The sequence below is a fragment of the Lampetra fluviatilis genome, chromosome 11, assembly GCF_964198595.1.
Source record: "Lampetra fluviatilis chromosome 11, kcLamFluv1.1, whole genome shotgun sequence".
Classification (NCBI taxonomy): Eukaryota; Metazoa; Chordata; class Hyperoartia; order Petromyzontiformes; family Petromyzontidae; genus Lampetra; species Lampetra fluviatilis.
Window position 1 is genome coordinate 10,803,752 of NC_136285.1, and position 14,902 is coordinate 10,818,653.

At 54.7% G+C, this 14,902-nt stretch overlaps 1 protein-coding gene across 1 annotated transcript in view; it reads left to right on the forward strand.

The window, feature by feature from the left end:
• The window catches only part of LOC144934900 (laminin subunit beta-2-like), an 80,113-nt gene that overhangs the window by 13,057 nt on the left and 52,154 nt on the right, over positions 1–14,902 (forward strand). Inside the window, exons 6-7 of the mRNA XM_078861169.1 lie at positions 7,113–7,176; positions 12,317–12,519. Coding sequence (XP_078717295.1) covers positions 7,113–7,176; positions 12,317–12,519 — 267 coding nt within the window. The remainder of the gene's footprint in view (positions 1–7,112; positions 7,177–12,316; positions 12,520–14,902) is intronic.

The window sequence follows — 14,902 nt, forward strand, 5'->3', positions numbered from 1 at the left end:
GACCAGATTTGTATAACCTTGCTGACACCGGGCTTAAGATTGGGGTGCATTTATTTTCCAGAGCATTCCTTATATATCCAGGAGAATTCGATTATTGTTTTAAGTGGAATTAATAAACAGAGAGAACATAAAGTTCAGACGGGGGCTGGCTTAGGATACGCGACTATGGATTTCATAGATGACTGCCAGGAGCGGATGTCTCCTTACCCTTTTTAATTCAACAAACGCAGACTTTTTCCCTGCTGGAAACTCACCCATTATGTGCGGGCTTATTACCGAAGGATGCTGCGGTCCACAGGCAAGCCCACGGCGCGCGCCTGTTTGTCCTCTCGTATTGTGTAGCGACGAGTCCCCGGCTCGCCCCCGCTGATTCGTGCTCCACCGGACCGTTGGCCCCCTCACAAAAGGGTCTCTTGGACCACACTGGGGTACCCTGATTGACAAGCGCCTTCTCTCTCTTTCTCTCTCTCTCTCTCTCTCGCCCCCGTGCGGAGAGGCCACACATAGTGGTCGCTCCTGCTCCACCAGGTGAGCGGACAGAGGCCTGGGCTCAGGTGAGAGCCTGTGCCTGGCCTGAAAGGGAGAGTCATCGTTCTTTTCGTTTCCCTTTCTCGCTAAGACCTGCGGTTACTGCTGCCTTTCCACCATGGCGCAATATCCAAGGCTCGAGTGTCTTTCGCGAAGGAACGGTTTCATCTGCTATCCACCGCCCGAGATCACAGCCGACATCGTCGCTGCTGCTGTGGCCACGTGTGTGGGCCATGCGGGCATCCTCACCGCCCAAAGGCAAGATCGAGGTGTGGTGGTGTACGTGACCCAGGAGAGTATGGTGGCGCGCCTTGTAGAGACGGGGCTCGACGTCGGGGAAGGGCTGTTTGTGCAGTGCACCCCGCTCTCGTCGCCCGCCATCAGGGTGATGCTCTCAGGTGCGCCGCCATTTCTCTGCGCCGAGATCTACAGCGCTTCGGCACAGTGATCTCGAATATAATTATGCTGCCTTTGAGGTCGAAAGACCCAAAGCTAGCACACGTTTTGTCGCTGCAGCGTCAAACGTTTATGATCTTAAAGGAAGGCAACACGGAATTGGATGTGAACTTCAAGTACACCATTGATGGTCACGTCTATACCGTGTATGCCTCCACGGCCGCGCCGAAGTGCTACGGGTGTGGTGGTGTCGGACACACCCGAAAACACTGCACGGCAAACAAACAGGAAAGGGGAAAAGCAGCTCCGCCTGCGCAGACAGCAGCAGCAGAAGTGCGGGAGCAGCAGAAGCAGCAGCAGGCGTCGCCGCCGCTGCAGCAGCAGCAGCAGGCGCCGCCACCGCGGCAGCAGCAGCAGCAGACCCCCACCGACTCTGCTGATGGTCACGCGCAGCCAATGACTGACGGCGGGGAAAAGGGTTTCACCGTCGTTGAGTCGAGAAAGCGGAAGGCGAGAGGAGGCAATGCGGGGGGGGGGCGCGGTGGCACCTTTCCAAAACGCGTGGCCGCCGCCGCCGCCGAGAAAGACAACAGCGACAGTGACGAACGGGACAACCGCCCGAACGCAACAGCAGGGCGCGGCGGTGAGGCCGAGCCACAGGGTGAGGTGATCGTCATTGACGAGGCCCACCGGCCGGTTGATGCCGAGGCAGAGGGGCGACCACCAGACCCGGACTCAGCTGCCCCGGAAGGGGGGGGGGGTGCTGGAAGCCACCGATGAGCCTGCCGATGACACGGCGCTCGGGGGTGACGACCAGCTCACCTCCTCACCCGACCAGGTGAGGGAGGCAGAGGCCGCAGAGGGGAGCCGGCCCGAGTTGGAAGACACCTCCGATCGGCACGGTGCGTTGGAAGAGGTAACCACCGAGCCTCACACAAGCGTGCCGGGAGACTCAGACGACGGAGGGTCGGAGTTAGAGATAGAAGACAACTTGAGTGAGGGGAGCTACTCACATGTTAAGAAGAAACGAGAGTACACACCCGGCAAGATTGTCGAATTCCTCCGAACTAGTTACAAGAAGCGGGGGGTCGACATCGGAGATTCTTTCCCCGATGCGCAGGCCTTCTTGAAGGTCGCGCAGACAATCATCAGCGACATGGAAAGGCACAAATGCACCCCGCAGGAAGGCAATCGGCTGAGGGGTTTCATGCAGAAAGCAAGAAAGGGGAGCATGTCCCAACCGGAGTGCCCCCCCGCTGATGCTGTTGCTGAAGCCGACGCCTAAAGCCATGGCTTCCTCAGGTGTAAGGATCGCGAGTTTAAACTGCAACGGAGCTCGAAGCGATCAGAGGTGGCACCGCATCTGCAGCTTCATTAGCGAACAGAAAGCGGATGTGACGTTTCTGCAAGAAACGCACCTTGACGCAACTCTGCAGGCCCAGCGCCAGCACCTCTTGGGCAGTCAGACCTTTTTCAGTCACGGAGAAGACAACCGCGCTGGTGTTGCAATTGTGTTTAGTCCAAAGTTTCTCCCGGAAGGCGTGGCCTTCAGAGAGATCCAAAAAGGCCATCTGATATCTGTAGACTTCGTGTTAAACAACACGAGGCTACGGTGTTTCAACGTTTATGCGCCGAGTAAGACCAGTGAGAGGAAACGCTTTTTCTCCGGCACACTGCGGAATGCCTTGGAGGCAGGCAGTGCGGACGGGGTGCTCACGGTCGTGGGGGGAGATATGAACTGCACCCTCGACCCGGCTCTCGACCGCAATAGTGCTGAGCCCCACCCGGAATCCGCACGGCCATTAGCCGACATGGTGCAGCAACTGGGTTTGCTCGACACGTGGCGACTGCAACACCCAGGCCAGAGGCAATACACTTGGTGCCGCGCGGGCCTGCAGGGGAGGATGAGCCTCGCCAGGCTGGACCGGCTGTACATCAGTGCGGACAGCGCTAACCGGCTCGGGGGCAGCAACATCACCCCATCCGGTTTCTCTGACCACCACCTGGTCTCAGCACTGCTGCGAGTCCCCAGGGAGAGGCGTCGCTGCCCCTACTGGAAACTCGACGTGCAGCTGCTTGAGGACGAAAATTTCACGGAGGCATTCAGGGCCTGTTGGTCACACTGGGCAGCAACTAGGAGCAGTTTCAGCTCTGGTCAGAGATGGTGGGAACACACTAAAGCGCAAATTAGGGCCCTCTGTCTACAGCTTTCGAGCCAGCACGCCGCCGCCAAGGAGGAGACGGTGAAACACCTGGCGAGCGAGCTGCTGCTGCTCGAGGCTGAGATGGGCTCGGCCCAGGACGCGCACAACAACGAGGGCGAGGTGCTGCTGGAGAAGCGGCGACTTTTTAGGGCCGTCACGGACCAACAGGCACATAGTTCGTTTGTGCACAAAAAGGTGCAACACCTGGCACAGACGGACTCTCCCTCAAAGTATTTCTTTAGGCTAGGCAATAGACCCTCGAGCAATGAGAACAACATTTCAGGGTTGCTTACCCCAGAGGGGAAGACAGCAACTGCCGAGGGGGAAATTGCTAGGATCGCGAAGGACTTCTATTCACACCTGTTCAAGGCTGAGCACGTACAGGACGAGGCAGTTGAAGAACTACTAGCTGCGGGCCCTACTCTGGGGGACGCGGAGAGAGACAAACTGGAAAGCCCTGTCACCCTGGAGGAGCTGCACACTGCCATGAAAGGTCTGGCAGCTGGCAAATCCCCAGGGATCGATGGGCTGCCAGTTGAGTTCTACGAGACCTTCTGGGATGTACTCGGCCCTTGCCTGCTGGGGCTGCTGGAGGAGAGCCTGCGGGACGGGGAACTCCCGCAGAGCTGCAGGAGGGCGGTGGTCACCCTGTTGCCTAAGAAGGGGGACCTGCGTCGCATAGAAAACTGGCGGCCCGTCTCCCTCCTGTGCGCCGACTATAAAATATTCGCCAAGGCGCTGGCAAACCGCCTCAAAGAGGTGGTGGGTCAGCTCGTGCAACCCGAGCAGGCGTATTGCATCCCCGGCCGCTGCATCTATGACAACATCGGCACGGTCAGGGATGTGATCTCCCTCGCCGATATGCACGACATGGATGCAGGTCTCCTATTCATGGACCAGGAGAAGGCGTTCGACAGGGTAAGCCACGAGTACCTGAGAAGACTGCTCCTCTCCTTAGGGTTCGGCCAGAACTTCACGGCACACGTGCACCTCCTATATACGGGCATATCCAGCCTCATAAAAATCAATCAAAGGCTGGGCTGCCCTGTTCCCGTGACAAGAGGAGTCAGGCAGGGGTGCCCTCTCTCGGGGCTCCTCTACACCCTGTCCCTTGAGCCGCTCTTGCAACGCCTGAGAAACACCTTGTCCGGGTTCGTGGTCCCGGGGCCGGAGAATGCAGTCATAAAGCTCTCCGCATATGCGGACGACGTATGCGCCGTGATCAACGACGCGCAGGACGTCGCTGCACTCTGCCGGGCGGTGGAGGTCTATGAAAAGGCCTCCTGCGCCAAAGTCAACTGGCGGAAGTGTGAGGCGTTATGGATGGGGTCACAAGGTGCAGTGAGTTCCGTGCTCCTCCCAGGCGGAGTCACCTGGCAGGGTGAGGGCGTGAAGTATCTCGGAGTGTACCTAGGGAAGCCCCAAGTCGTTCACAAAAACTGGACCGAGATGAGCGACGTATTTGATGCTAAACTGAGAGCGTGGGCACATCTTGCCCCACAAATGTCCTTCAGGGGGAGAGTGCTCATAGGGAATAACCTGGCAGCCTCGGTGCTGTGGCACAGAGCCAAGGCCCTCCAACCCCCGGGCTGGTTACTCACGAGGGCGAACAGGTCGCTTGCCCACTTTGTCTGGAACGGCAAGCACTGGATGAGGCCAGGGGTCCTCTGCCTGCCGGTGGGTGAGGGCGGCCAGGGCCTGGTAGACGTCACCGCTCGAGTGATGAGCTTCAGGCTCCAGGCCGTGAGAAACTTGCTATATGAGCAAGAAGAGCTGCCCCGGACGTCGCTGGCCCTCGCCCTGCTGAGAAATGCGGGCGGGCGGCTGGGATATGGGAGGGAGCTCTTCCTTATGGACCTGTCCCTAGTCGATTGCACCGGACTGCCGGGCTATTACCAGAGCCTGTTGGAGGCGTGGCGGAGCCTGGAATGGAGCAGGGCGAGCCCGCACCACGGCCTTAACGGCTTCATGACCGAACCCCTGTTCCACAATAGCCTCCTCGATGGAATCAGGGAGGAGGGAACGCTGGCCCTCCGTTTCGCCTCGGCAGGAGTGCGAACGGTTAGGGATCTTGTGAAGAGCCAGGACGGCCGCTCCAAATGGAAGAACGCAGCTGAGGTGAGCGGCGCCGCTGGGCTCCGCTCCATGATGGCCGGAGAAAAGTTGTTGCGAGAGGCGATCGCGGCGATGCGGAAGCTGCGTTTGCAGCTAGAAACGCCAGGAGACAGCGGTGCCGCACGGCCGCCGCCCTCCTCCTCCCCCCCCCCCCTCCCCTCCCCCCGCTTTCCAGGAGTTGCGCGTCTCCTGCATCCAGCCCCCCGGGCGCTGTGAGGCAGGGAGGTTGCTCAAGCTCGCGAACTGCAGAGACGTGGCCCTCAAGGGTGCCTCCAAGCGGGTGCTGTACGACTGCTGCGTCAAAACACTGCGGTGTCGAGAGCTGGAAAACCTACCGGACACGAAGTGGAGGGAGTTCTTCTCTCCCTTGATCGACACCACCCCCCAGTGGAAACAGCTCTACAAGGCCCCCGTGGCAAAGCGCAGCGGGGACCTCCAGTGGAGGCTGGCGCATTGGACGCTGCCCTCGGCGGCGTGGATCAGCAAGGTCACCCCGGGGGCATCAGACCTGTGCCTGTTCTGTGGCGCGAGGGAGGACCTCGCCCACCAGTACGTGGGGTGCTCGCGGCTGGACCCGCTGTTCAGACTCCTGGGAGCCGTGTTTAAGAAATTGGGGGTGCCCTTCTACAAGAGCGTCTTTATATGCGGGGTACCGTACCGGGCGGACAAGCGCCACATCCTGGCAAACTTTGTCTGCGCGCAAGCCAAGATGGCAGTATACAAAACGCGAAAAAAGAAACTGCGAGGTGACACGGACGATAGTTGTTCAGCGGAGGCAACGCTGAAAGGTCTGCTGAAAGCGAGGCTCCGGCTGGAGCACGCGTACTTTTCCCAGGTTGGAGATGCGCACGCCGTGTTCCAGGAGCGGTGGGGGGCCGGTCAGGCCCTCTGCACCAACACGAATGGTGAACTGACCTTCACTTTTTAATGATCGAGTCGAAACGGGCGTTAGACGCGGCGACGCGGGCAGGACGTATGCGGCGGTACAGCGCGCGTGGTGGAGCGGAGCGCGTGACAGTCCGGCCGTGCAGCGCACGCGCCTGGCAGTGCGGCACATGTGCTGAGGTGTGGCGCACGCGGCGGTCTGAATAATGTGGTGTGTGCGCGGCGGTGTGGCGCGCTTGGCGGCGCGGGACACGCGCCGCGGTGTGTCACGCGGAGTGAGGCGGCGTGACGCACGTGGCATGGTGTAGCGCGCGCGGTGGTGCGGAACTCACTCAGCGGTGTGACGCACTTGGCGGCGCGGCACATGTGCTGAGGTGTGGCGCACGCGGCGGACCAAAAATGTGCGCACGTGCGCGGCGGTGGGTCGCACCAGGCGGTGCGGCGCACGTGCCGCGGTGTGGCGCAGGGCGTTGTGGCACGCGTACCTGTGGCGTGACGTGCGCGTCGCAGTATGGTGCATGCGGTGGTGTGACACACGTGTCGCGGAAATCTCGCGGGGTGGTGGTGCGTGTGCAGCGGTGTGGCACATGTGACGTGGATGAATGTGCATGTGGCGGTGTGGCTCGCGCGGTGGCGTGGCGCACGGGCCGCGTTGTCTAGCGGTGGTGATGTTACCGATGACTGTGACCTCGAACCATCAGGGGAGGAAGTGTGGAATAAGCGGGGGGGCCCTGCCAAGCAAAGAGGTGCCAAAGCTCGAAATGACACAGCGCGTCGGATGCTGTTGCGCGGCCGGTGCGTGGGGATTGTAGTGCCGGCGTTGCGTGTCGCGGGGCGGCGGTGGGATGGTGAGCTGTGCTTTTTGGTGTGGCCATTAAGGCTTGAATATTGCGAAATTCCAGGGCATTTTGCCGCTGGTGAATAAACTTATAAAAGTCTATCTCTCTCTCTCTCTCACTCTCTGTGATTTATTCCTGTCCGCAGGTCATCTTTAAAGTCCTGGACCCTGCCATAAAGATCACCGATCCCTACAGCCACACGATACAAGGTGAATGTGAACATTGGTTCGGTGAAGTTTTATTTTTTGCTGGCATGTAATAGATTTTTTTACGAGTTAAACACTGATATTTCTCGCAAATGCCAACAGGTGGTAAATAATGGTAAATACCTGCATTATAAGAAATTTACTTTATCCATTTGTGAGTCAGTTTGTCAGTAACGGCAATTATATTGGTGATTTTATTCGTACACGTCTGATATTCGTATACATGATGATTTTGACTGAAAGGAACCATGAGCCTATGGTATTGACGAAGAACTATGTACAACATATGACCTTTCACCTTGGTCAAAAAACTGTCTGAAAATTTTCACCGTGTTATGGTTATGGCTGTTTTTTTTTTTTACTCACTACTCATTCTTCTGAGTTCATTTTTTGGCATTGAGAATTGGAAATAGTTAAAAAAGAAATAAAATATGGGTAATGCGTGGGAGAAAACTTGAGTGGGTCTTTGCCGGGTGGCAGGCCAGGGGGGGGGGGGAGGAAGGGGAGGGGGGGGGTTTGGAACTGAGACTGAAATTCCACAGGAGTTTTCCTGTACAGCGTTAAAGAGAACATCTGACGAATCGACAACAGGCGCCATGGCCTTAATAAGAGCGACAACAAGACTGGTGCCTCCCGCCTACTTATTACGTGGAGTCGGGTGCGGTGCCCCGCACGCTCGCAGACGCCCTGGGGCGACAGTGAACGGCTCTCGCGGTGAGGTTTTCAGCACCGCGCGTCGTGGGACGATCAGACAGCGTGCAGACAAAGAACCTCGGCACGGCACACGAGGGGGTGGGTGCCCGGAAACCACGCCCCCCAGTGGCGATGTTAACACACTGCACCGGGCAATAATTTGAGGCTGAGTCGACCTAGGGGAGGCCCGGTTCAGATATTCGTCACTGGTGTTGGCCGTGAGCGGGAATCGAACTCGGTGCCGCCGGGTTTCGTAGCGCGGCGCGCTGACCGCTAGCCGCACTCCCACTCCCTACCCACGAGCAGACACGCGCGTACTCACGCAACTCACTCACATGCTTTAGCGATTTCCTACCCCCGCAATGTGCTGAGTGCGCCGGACCGAGCCTGGGAGTCTCTTCCATAAAACAACAGGGGTCAGTCGGAGCCGGCCAGGGGCTCCGGCGAAGAGCCTATTTTGGCTGCCGCCAAATTGACACCGCGAGGCAGGCACGCATCGCCTTTCACGCCCAGAATACACACTTGCGCACGTGTGCGCAAGTGTCACGGGAAGGGATGGGGGGGGGGCAGCATATCTTTAACGTCCTGCCAGTGACGGATTGAGAAATGAGAATAACGATTGATTGCGTCCGTTGTGGGTTCGAGGAGGGTAGGGAGGGCGTCTGCTGCTGCAGTGACGTCTCGAGTCCGTGCGCTGTCAGTTGCCCCCCGACTCTCATTCCTCGCCGACGTTTTCATTACGAGCGGCTGGGCAGGGTTGTACCGGGCCGCTGGGCAACCCCCCCCCCCGCGCTCCCCCAGGCATTTGTCCCACGAGTTGGCTGATTGAAGTTGAGATTTTTGGGTTTGGGTCGAGAATGCAGTGGCTACCAACTCCAGGGACAGATTACTGGGAGAATGCCTGGTTCGCCCCGTGGCCCAATGCAACCCTGTTGCTTGGACGATACTGGAATTCATGATTTCCTTCAGAAGGAATTTAGAAGGCTTGCCCACTCGCCTAATTACTTGCAGCTCACATGACCGCATCCAATACGCCATTGGAAATATGATTATTATAAACACGCGCCTTGATTACGTTATTCCCATAATTAAGCTCTTCACTAATTCAAAAAATAAAAATAACGTCCCATTAGTTACCCAGGCAAAGCCTGATTCGAGTCTCAAGATACTTTTGTCAGAGAGGAACCTGCACAGACTATTTATCCTCTTCTATGAATACGTGTTTGGTTTGTGGTTGGGAGCCAAAGAACGTAGAAGCCCACACACACACGAGGAAGTAACAGATAGATTCAAGAATCCATCACTGTCCTGCTATCTACCGGCCACCAACACATTCTAAGCCTACAACTCCTGGTATTTGAAGGTATTCTTGGTGGACCATCCAAGTATTAACCAGGCTCAAAATCTGATTAGGTGCATTCTGGGCGAATTGGTTATATGCATGTGTTTCTAATCATTATCGAACACCAATCATTGCCTATGAGCGGGAGTTAACCCGACATTGCGCTTATTAGCAATACCGATCCACGCGCTCCATTTCTCGCCGTCCGTTCAACTCGCGACAGGGGTGGTAGCCAAGACCTCTGCACTGTGGTTAAGCGACACGCAGATTGCCCCGGCGTACCTGATTGCATCCACGGTGTATGCGAGCAGAGCTTTAATTCAATAATTCAAAACGTAGTGCAGTCGGTTACGAAAGTGAGCAAAAGTCGGTAATTTTTATACCTAAAACAGCGGCCCCCGAGACAATGTGTTGGGCACAATGCCACTAATTGCAGTTGTTAAGTCTTCACTGTCTCCATCGAGAACGAGAGAGATAACCGGCGATCGCAAGACATGATGTTGCTGCTTGCCATGTGTATGTCAGGGTCTCTGGCCGATTAGTCCACCCACACCAAGCTGCCCAAAAAATAATTGTTCTTAGAAAAAAAAAAACTCGCAGTTGTCGAACGCAGGCCCAGAGGCCCAAAACGCCAAAGTGGTGAGCAGCAAACGGCCCCATTGAAGGTTGCAATAGGCACGAGGGTTTGAGTACTTGAGCAGAGACAAGTTGGGAGGAGGGAGTTCTACCGTCGAGCAGTGTGAGGCAAGCGGTGGCATGAGGGGTGCTCCTGTGGCGTGGTGGTCGGCCACAGTTCGGATTAGATGCGACGGTGATTCCTCGACAATGGGGTGGAGGAATTGAGGAGTGAGGTTACCGGGGAAATGTGAACTCTACTTGAATGAGCTCTGTGTGCTTCAGCAAGGGCTCGCCTGAAGTAACAACGCAATCTCCAATATTATGTTTAAATGTTATTATTGCTATTCATCATGCCCTGAGTGTGTGTGCCAAGTGCGAGAATGTGTTGTGAATTAGCTCCAATTTCTTAATAGCTGAGTCCTGATGCTGCTCAGCACATACGCCAAGGGAGCAATTATGGGATGCAGGCATGCAGTTTTACGCATTTTGCTGACAAAGTCAGGCTTGCCTCTCTGAGGTCTTGCAGGCAACGCAGCACCAGGCTGTCGCTGTGTATCTATGGATATTGAACTTCTTTCGCACCGCACGCAGCCAACCGTGCTAATCGAAGGTGCGTGCGTGCGTGCGTGTGTGTACGTACAGGCAGGGCCGCTCAGAGGTTCCGAGATGCCCGGGGCAGAATATGCCACATAGGGCCCTCTTATTCCACCATCCACAGGCCCATTGTGGGGACCTCTTTTGCGTAGGGCCCAGGGCAAATTCGCCCTCTGGACGGCCCGGCATGCATATTCATGTATCTGCATTTGCAAATGTGTGTGTGTGTGCCTGTTTAAGGTTTAGGCACGTCTCTACGTACGTGTGTGCAGTTGGCTGTGTGGCCCAGTCGTTAGTCAACGAGTATCCTTTATTTTAGCAGATGAGAGCCCATGGAGACACATCTGTTTTACAATTCAAGCATGGGGTAAACATAGTGAGGCTAAACCTGGAATGGGGTGTACAGCAGTAGCACAGTGGTAAGCGCACTGTGATGTGAAACTGGTCACCTGAGTTCGATTCCCGGGGGCGAGTGATGTCTGAACAAATCCTGCCCTTCCCTTTGGCCAACTTGCACCGAGGAGCTTGGTGAAGTATGGAAGAAAAAAAACCCGAGGACTGAGAAGCTCGTTTTCTTTTTACTTCTTTTGGCTACATTGTAAAATCTGAGAGCTACATTTCAAAATATTTAAATTAAACAATAATTCGTATTGACTGATGCATGATGAACATCTCAAGAAAAGGAAATATTGTGGGAGAGTGTAGCCCCCCCCACCCCCCTCCTAGTGTGGACAGGAGGTCACCTGAAGGGACCGCAGAATGAGTCCATAGTATGTATTTTACGTACGTAGCCGACCGCGCTATGTATGTACGTTGAACTTCTTTTGCACCATACGTAGCCAACCGTGCTAATCGAAGTTGCGGCGGGGGGAAAGACAGAAAACTAAACACAAAAAGCAGTTCCAAAGCAATGAGTTTTCAGTATAGATGATTTAAAAGTGCACAGCTCCCAGTGGCTTCCTCATATCGGAAGGAAGAACGTTCCAGACGGCCGCAGAAGCGCATCGGAGAGCGCCGCGACGCGTCGACCGTCTTTGTTACGATGGTTTAGCGGCCAGGGGTGGGGAACCTTTTTTCTGCCAAGGGCCATTTGAACATTAATAACATCATTCGCGGGCCATACACAAGTATCAACTTAAAGATTAGCCTGTTACATTCGGTCAAACATTTAATTAACTCACCCCTAATGTGATGGCTGGAACTGCCAAATGATTTCGCGAGCCTTTTACGGCCCGCGGGCCGGACGTTCCCCACCCCTGGACTTTAGCGAAATGCCACTGCTGCTGCAAGGATGATGACTGGAGTTTGCGCGAGCCATCCTCCTACACGGGGCGATGCGCCGCTCGGCGTGACTTCTGAATGGAATCTTCATGACGACGCCTGTAGGTCCGGCACTGTGACAGGCGATGGTTGGTGAATGGCGCGCATTCTTTTGTGAAACTCCCTTCCCGTGGACGTCGAGGGCCTTGGGGTGCCACACCCTGGCTCGTCGGGAGAACGAGGCGGTCTGGCGAGTGGACCAATCGCCATCCGTTTCCATCTGTACGGGGATAGAGTGTTGCCCCCTCGCGCGTGTGGGTTTTCTCCAGGTTCTCCCGCGGTTTCCTCCCACCGTGTAGAATAAACACTCATCGTTAATCGGCTGAAAACATCTTTGAAATAAAAAAAACAACAACGCAGGACCTTCCTGAAAAAGTGTCCTGCAACTCAGCATGGCTTTGTTGGATAAATAAGTAGAACAAGTAAATGACAGGTGGAGGAACAACATTGGTGAAGCTCAGTAAACAACAACAAACACCACCAACAACACCAACGACACTAACAACAGCAGCAGCAGCACCGTGATAACGTCTGTCACGCGTCCCCCCCCGCCACCGCCACCACCACCCTCCCCAGACCTGCTGAAGATCACGAACCTGCGCATCAACCTGACGCGTCTGCACACGCTGGGCGACAACCTACTGGACTCGCGCTCCGAGATCAAGCAGAAGTACTACTACTCACTCTACGAGCTGGTGGTGCGCGGCTCCTGCTTCTGCTACGGCCACGCCAGCGAGTGCGCGCCCATCGCGCCCTCGCAGCGCTCCCACGACGGCATGGTACGGCAACGCGTGCTTGTTGTTCCCCGCCCCATGTACATGCGCAAACACGTATGCGTCATTTCAACACCGTAGGCTTTCGCGACCGATATCGTCCATAACACAGGGTGTTTTGGGTTAGATCGCGAAAATATATAAATGTGTCGTTAAACCTGCCACCACCCGACGCAGCCAATTAGTAAGGTTTGTCACGTAAACAGAACGTGCCAATTCGTTACTAGTACAGCAATACCGGATGGTGATGCTAGTTGTAATTGCTGGCGAAATGTCGTACTCAGATGGTAAATGTTGTGGATTTGCTCTCCAACACACCGGTGTGCTGTACTAGTGACGAATTGGCCGGCATGGCACAAGAGGGGGTGGATGGCCAGCACCAGGCTCGGCCGCCTTTGTCTCCCGAGTGGTGATGTTTACACGCCGCACCAGGTTCCTCATTTAAGGCTGACTTGACCTACGGGAGACCCAGAACTGGTTCAAGGACTCACCACTATTATTGGTCATGAGCCGAAATCGAACTCGGGTCACCGGTTTGGTCGCGCAGCTTGCTAACCGCTACATTATCGCACACATACAGATACGTGATAACACACGTTTATGTACTTATGCACAAATTACTGTATAACATAGGCCGCCATTCCCCGCTCAGTGATGGTGATGTCAACACGGCGCTTCTGCCAGGCCATGGGTTGCACGCTAGAGGCCATGTGAAGTGTTAAAGGCTGGCTTGGCAGGAGGTCACCTCTCCACCCACTACTCAAAAAGCGATGTGCCCTTTGCACCTACTTTAGTTGAGTATGAGGCCAAACAATGTTAAACCGATGACAATGTCCTCATTTTCGCAAACGCTTTGGGACACACAGACAGACGATCTTAAATGGGAACTGTACTGGACAAGGCACGGCCAGGGCAACGTTTGTTTGCATACATCTCAGAGTTCTAGATTTGAAGCTTTCGTGACTGCAAGGATTCATATTCTTAGGTTTTTTCGGTAAAGTCACGTAGGTAAAAAATTTAAATTAATGAAAGTAAAATAAAAATAAAATAAAAATCACGACGTTTCGGAGGCAACACAAGCTTCTCACTTGATACAGCTATCGTGCTGTGACGGTTCCACCTGAAGACGGAAGCTTGTGTTGCCTCCGAAACGTCGTGATTTTTATTAAATTTTTATTTTACTTTTATTAATTTTAATTTTTTACCTACGTGACTTTACCGAAAAAACCTAAGAATACATCTCAGAGTGTTTATTTGAGGCTGAGTCGACCCAGGGGAGGGCCCGTGCCCAGTTCTGATATCACTCACCACTTACGTTAGCCGTGGCTGAGAATCAAACTTGGGAAACCGAGTCAGTAGTTCGGTGTGTTGACCATTGTGCGACTGCTCTCTATGGATGCGCGCACACAGAGACACGTGTTCGTATATCTCCTGGGCCACGCAGGAACACAGGAAGTAATCTCTTCTTCATTGCACTGCTGTATTGTATTGTTGGTAGCAACGCTTTTCGCGTGCTGCACGTCTGTGTGGTGCGTGTACGGCAGTGCTGAGTGGCGGTTAGCACATTGCGCTGTAATCATGGCCAACTTAGTTCGATTTCTGCTCATGGCGAAATATTAGAAGCAAATTGTGACCTCCCCAAGGTGAACCCAACCTCAAATGAGTACATTGCAGGGTGTGGCTACATCACTCGGGTACTGGGGTGATAAAGATGAGCGGGTCTTTTGCTGGAAGTCACGACCAAATCACGCTCTGTGCCAACCCTGATAGGTGCTTGTTTCCAAGAGGACAGAAGAGATGAGAGTGGAGCTTGTGGATTCGTAAAAACCCATCTGTGCGCACTTTTGAGTGGGTGTTTTGGTTTGCTTCGGCGTGAAGCAAAGCAGTCTTTAAAAAAAGAAACTGGTCACGGCTCGACTGGATCTTTGTTGCTGTTGAAAATCCGAGAGGTTTTCCTGTAAAAATAAACAGAAGAAGAGAGGTCAATTGTGGTGTTAAATGATGGGTATTCGAGGCAGGAGCAATGCTCATGCTGCTTATACGGGTCGGACACAACACAGTAAGAAAACAAATCTTCCAAACTTTAAATGAAGATTCATGCGGATAGGGTAAACTATGAGAATGTTCAGAATATAACGTCGAAAAATCTCTCGTTGACGAAATCCGCAAAAGGAAGGAAGGTAGAATGAATGAGGCACACGCGCAGGATGGAGGAGGGCAGGTTGCCGAGCGAGACAGGCATTGGGAGTGGTGGTGGTGGTGGTGATGGTGGTGGTGGTAGTGGTGGTGATGGTGGTGATGGTGGTGGTGGTAGTGGTAGTGGTGGTGGTAGTGGTGGTGGTGTTGGTGGTAGTGGTGGTGGTAGTGGTGTTGGTAGTGGTGGTGGTAG